The following is a 7,052-nucleotide window of genomic DNA, read 5'->3' as shown; positions in this document are numbered from 1 at the left end:
TTGCTCCGTTCATCTTTCCCTCGATCCTGACTCTTCTCCCAGTCCCTGCCGCTGAAAAGAATCCCCACAGCATGATGCTGCCACCTCCATGCTTCATCTAAGGGATGGTACCAGGTTTCTTCAGGAACACTTGGCATTCAGAACAAATAGTTCAATCTTGGTTTCATCAGACCAGAGAATCTTGTTTCTCATAGGTCTGAGAGTCCTTTAGGTGCCTTTTGGCAAATTCCAAGCGGACTGTCATGTGCCTTTTACTGATGAGTGGCTTCCGTCTGGACACTCTACCATAAAGGCCTGATTGGTGGAGTGCTGCAGAGATGGTTGTCCTTCTGGAAGATTCTCCCATCTCCACAGACGAACTCTGGAAGTCAGAGTGACCATTGGGTTCTTGGTCACCTCCTGACCAAGGCCCTTCTCCCCCGATTGCTCAGTTTGGCCGGGCGGCCAGCTCTAGGAAGAGTATGGTTCCAAACTTCTTCCATTTAAGAATGATGGAGGCCACTGTGTTCTTGTGGACCTTCAATGCTGCAGAAATGTTTTGCTACACTTCCCCAGATCTGTGCCTTGACACAATCCTGTCTCGGAGCTATACAGAAAATTCCTTTGACCTCATGGCTTGGTTTTTGAATCTGAAATGCACTGTCAACTGTGGCACCTTATATAGACAGGTGTGTGCCTTTCCAAATCATGTCATTATGGGGTATTGTGCATAGATTGATGTTTTATGTAATACATTTTAGAATAAGGCTGTAACGTAACAAAATGTGGAAAAAGGGAAGGGGTCTGAATACTTTCCTGATGCACTGTACATACAGTGCCTTCAGAAAGCATGCAGACCCCTTGATTTTTAAAATCAAATACATACATACATACACACACACACACACACACACACACACACACACACACACACACACACACACACATACATACATACATACACACACACACACACACACACACACACACACACACTCTTACATACATACATACATACATACATACATACATACATACATACATACATACATACATTAAGTACATACATTAAGTACATACATACATTAAGTACATTAAGTACATACATACATTAATACATACATTAAGTACATTAAGTACATACATACATACATACAGTAGATACATACATACATAGATACATACATACATACATACATACATACATACATACATACATACATACATACATACATGCATTACAGTACATACATACATACATACATACATACATACATACATACATACATACATACATACATACATACATACATTAAGTACATTAAGTACATTAAGTACATTAATACATTAAGTACATACATTAAGTACATACATTAAGTACATACATACATTAAGTACATTAAGTACATACATACATTAAGTACATACATTAAGTACATACATACAGTACATGCATACATACATACATACATACATACATACATACATACATACATACATACATACATACATACATACATACATACATACATGCATACATACATACATACATACATACATACATACAGTACATACAGTGCATACATACATACATACATACATACATACATACATACATACATACATACATACATACAGTAGATACATACATACAGTAGATACATACATACATACATACATACATACATACATACATACATACATACATACATACATACATACATACATACAGTAGATACACACATACATACATACATACATACATACATACATACATACATACATACATACATACATACATACATACATACATACATACATATATACATACATACATATATACATACATACATACATGCATGCATGCATACATACATACATACATACATACATACATACATACATACATACATACATACATACATACATACATACATACATACATTAAGTACATACATTAATACATACATACATTAAGTACATTAAGTACATACATACATTAAGTACATACATTAAGTACATTAAGTACATACATACATACATACATACATACAGTAGATACATACATACAGTAGATACATACATACATACATACATACATACATACATACATACATACATACATACATACATACATGCAGTAGATACAGTACATACATACATACATACATACATACATACATACATACATACATACATACATACATACATACATACATTAAGTACATACATACATTAAGTACATTAAGTACATACATTAAGTACATACATTAAGTACATACATTAAGTACATACATACATAAGTACATTAAGTACATACATACATACATACATACAGTACATGCATACATACATACATACATACATACATACATACATACATACATACATACATACATACATACATACATACATACATACATGCATACATACATACATACATACATACATACATACATACATACATGCATACATACATACATACATACATACAGTGCATACATACATACATACATACATACATACATACATACATACATACATACATACATACATACATACATACATACATACATACATACATACATACAGTACATACATACATACATACATACATACATACATACATACATACAGTACATACATACATACATACATGCATGCATACATACATACATACATACATACATACATACATACATACATACATACATACATACATACATACATACATACATACATACATACATACATACATACATACATACATACATACATACATGCATACATACATACATACATACATACATACATACATACATACATACATACATACATACATACATACATACATACAATACATACAGTACATACAATACATACATACATACATACAGTACATACATACAGTCCACATTTTGTTATGTTACGGCCTCATTTTAAAATGTATTAAATTGGGGGGATTTTCTCATCAATCTACACACAATACCCCATAACGACAAAGCAAAAACAGGTTTAGACATTTTTGCAAATGTATACAAAATAAAAAACTGAAGCGCACTGGAGCAGGTTTTCATCAAGGATCTCTCTGTACTTTGCTCCGTTCATCTTTCCCTCGATCCTGACTCTTCTCCCAGTCCCTGCCGTTGAAAAGAATCCCCACAGCATGATGCTGCCACCTCCATGCTTCATCTAAGGGATGGTACCAGGTTTCTTCCAGACGTGACACTTGGCATTCAGAACAAATAGTTCAATCTTGGTTTCATCAGACCAGAGAATCTTGTTTCTCATAGGTCTGAGAGTCCTTTAGGTGCCTTTTGGCAAATTCCAAGCGGACTGTCATGTGCCTTTTACTGATGAGTGGCTTCCGTCTGGACACTCTACCATAAAGGCCTGATTGGTGGAGTGCTGCAGAGATGGTTGTCCTTCTGGAAGATTCTCCCATCTCCACAGACGAACTCTGGAGCTCAGTCAGAGTGACCATTGGGTTCTTGGTCACCTCCCTGACCAAGGCCCTTCTCCCCCGATTGCTCAGTTTGGCCGGGCGGCCAGCTCTAGGAAGAGTATGGTTCCAAACTTCTTCCATTTAAGAATGATGGAGGCCACTGTGTTCTTGTGGACCTTCAATGCTGCAGAAATGTTTTGCTACACTTCCCCAGATCTGTGCCTTGACACAATCCTGTCTCGGAGCTATACAGAAAATTCCTTTGACCTCATGGCTTGGTTTTTGCTCTGAAATGCACTGTCAACTGTGGCACCTTATATAGACAGGTGTGTGCCTTTCCAAATCATGTCATTATGGGGTATTGTGCATAGATTGATGTTTTATGTAATACATTTTAGAATAAGGCTGTAACGTAACAAAATGTGGAAAAAGGGAAGGGGTCTGAATACTTTCCTGATGCACTGTACATACAGTGCCTTCAGAAAGCATGCAGACCCCTTGATTTTTAAAATCAAATACATACATACATACACACACACACACACACACACACACACACACACACACACACACACATACATACACACACACACACATACACACACACACACACACACACACACACACACACACACACACACACTCTTACATACATACATACATACATACATACATACATACATACATACATACATACATACATACATACATACATACATACATACATACATACATACAGTAAATACATAATGTTACGAAATCAATAACTAGCCTATGGAAAATGTTGCACTCGCTTTGTCTAGGTGTCTTAGGCTCCTTGTAGCTAAGTACATCACAGTTAGTGACCTACAGAAGGCTATGGGCAGTGGCCATTACAGGCTTGAATTCAGCACCACACCGCTACATTACAACATACCTTACAGAAAACCATTAGGGTGTTAGCTAAATACAAATGCAATAACACATGCGCACAAACACACACACACACACACACATGCACACACACAGTACATACATACACACACACACACACACACACACACACACACACACACACACACACACACACACATACACACACACACATACAGTACACACACACACACACACACAGTACATACACACACACACACACAGTACACACACACACACACACACAGTACACAGACACACACACAGTACACAGACACAGACACGCACACACACACAGCACCCATTCTATTACAAATAAACCACTGGTATTTTTCACTTCCATGATTGTACCGAAATGTGTATAGCCATTCTGACTGTATGATGTCTGACCAGTGACCACATATTCCAAGAGGTTTATAGCGCTAAACCATTATCGATCTAGACTCCTGAATCTATGCCATATCAACCACGTAAACAGTCATTGTTCCCTAAATGATTGAATTATTGAATACAGCATCATGTTACGAAACGGAAAAACCATTCGTGACTATCATTATGTTACGGAACTGTGAGTCAAGTGGAGATTGGAGACAGTGACTGCGAGGTTTATACATTCTACAGACATCGCCAACCTGGGTGTGTCCCGAACTGACACATGGGAACTGTTTGTCAATTTATCCCTTTTAAACCTAACAAAAAATGATAGCTTGTCATGTCATATATTTTAATGTTACATTTACGCCTATAATCAACGATGGAACTGTGATAACATGTTATTATAATCTTGCAACAGAACGAATCTTTCTGCCGGTCACTGCACCACATCAAAACATCCACATTCGTATTTCACGTCGTCTACTGTATTCTTTCTCTAATACCAATGATACATTAAAATAAAACATGTTTAAATAGAGAAATTGGTTTAAATTAAAATTAACATCTGGAAAACCGGGAAGATAGATTTATTTCATGACGTTTTAGATCACAATGGATGACTAATCAAATTTTCTACAAAAACAAAATCGTGACAGGAACCGGTGAATTGGTTGATTGAGCTAACATATTACACAACCTCTCAAAACATTTACAAAACAGTGAAAACTTTCAAATAGACCAAATAACACAGTTATGGCCTTCAGGATGCATTAGCGTGTTTGGCAACTGATAACCAAGCAAGCCTCCAAGCCAAGGCTCTCCAAAATGCTCGACTCACCGCTCTGTTCTCCTAAAAAGACGAGTTTAAATTTCCTCAGAGGGTTCCCCAAGTCTCCTCCGGCGGACATGGTTACAGCGATAAAGCTCTATCGGATTATAATACAGGTTTTCTGATCCAGAGGCGTTGTTTCTTTCACTATCGGTGTGCTGGGATCCTCCTCTGCTCATATGATGATGGGAATGCAGCTTAGCATCGTCCTGTCAATTTAGGATGCGTGTGCGCCTGTGCGCGACCTCACCTTATTCGTTCTCTCACCTTCTGAAATATTATGGCATTTTCTACCGTTATTCCTTACATTTACACAGTGTATGCATTTTCAGAAAAGCAAGTAAAGTAATGCAATAGCTGTGTTTTCGGGTTAGTTTTTATTTCCAAACACATTGTATTATAAACAATTTGTTATAGTAATATGACATTCACATTCATTCACAAATAGTGGCATTGATACAAATCCTCATCAAATTAAAAACATGCGAATACCGTACAATAAACCCGTAGCATATACCGTTTTTCATGATAAACAAACCGAAAACATCCCTTTATCAAAACCATATGAAGTTATCAAAAGTCCCTTCAAAATGGAAGAAACTGCTATGTTCATTTGTGTTATAGTTCAAAATAAAATATTCAATGTTGATACTACGTAATATAATAATATGGTCATTTAGCAGGCACTTTTATCCAAAGTGACTAACAGAGCTGCCATTGACAGTGGCACATATTCAGCTTAATTGGCCAATGCGGGAATTGAACCTGCAACCATAGTGTTTCCAGTATTGTGATCTAACTTGAGCTGAAGGAACCAATGGCCTTGACCCTCTCAGGCTCAGTGCCTTCCCCTTACTCCGGCCTCCCAGGCTCCTTCTCAATACTCAGGCTAGGCCTGTGATGGCTGTAATTCCAGCCAGCCAGGAATAAGAGCACTGACCCAAGGCACTTATAACCCACCTGTAGCCCAATAACCCGAAATCGAATCCCCAAAACTGACTAGGATAAACATCTGCCGATGGGACCTTTAACAAGGCACTTAACCCGAACCGCTCCTGTAAGTTGCTCTGGATACAAACATCTGCTAAATTGCTAAAATGTGTAAATAAAACGTTGCCAAAAAAGAAGGACAAGAAGACTTTGTTCGTGGTGACCCCTAATTTACAAGCACATCAAGTGCATCTGCACCTGATCCGAAGGATGTTGTTTGTTGTAGTAGTAACCGCAGGCGCTCAGTTTATTCCCACAGGCCTGCTTCCACCAGACACAGGAGTAGTCAATGGCCAGCTTAAACACAGCAAGGGCTGGCAGCCAGGCTGAAGTATATATTAAATATATGGGTTGAAACATATTTGGAATCTATACTGAACAAAAATATAAATGCAACATGCAACAATTTCAAATATTTTACAAAGTTACAGTTAATATAAGGAAATAGGTCAATTTAAATGAATTCATTAGGCCCTAATCTATGGATTTCACATGACTGGGCAGGGGCGCAGCAATGGGTGG

The 7,052-nt window shown here is 37.4% G+C and overlaps 1 protein-coding gene across 1 annotated transcript in view; it reads right to left on the bottom strand.

Annotated features, from left to right (window-relative positions):
- LOC115103298 (ras-related protein Rab-6B-like) overlaps window positions 1-5,743 on the bottom strand; it is a 14,796-nt gene extending 9,053 nt beyond the window's left edge. Inside the window, exon 1 of the mRNA XM_065005909.1 lies at window positions 5,550-5,743. Coding sequence (XP_064861981.1) covers window positions 5,550-5,619 — 70 coding nt within the window. The 5' untranslated portion in view covers window positions 5,620-5,743. The remainder of the gene's footprint in view (window positions 1-5,549) is intronic.
- Between the last annotated feature and the right edge of the window lie 1,309 nt (window positions 5,744-7,052).

Source organism: Oncorhynchus nerka, linkage group LG20 (genome assembly GCF_034236695.1).
Source record: "Oncorhynchus nerka isolate Pitt River linkage group LG20, Oner_Uvic_2.0, whole genome shotgun sequence".
Lineage (NCBI taxonomy): Eukaryota > Metazoa > Chordata > Actinopteri > Salmoniformes > Salmonidae > Oncorhynchus > Oncorhynchus nerka.
Note: the sequence above shows the minus strand (reverse complement) of the source record. Positions and strands in the feature narration are given on the sequence as shown.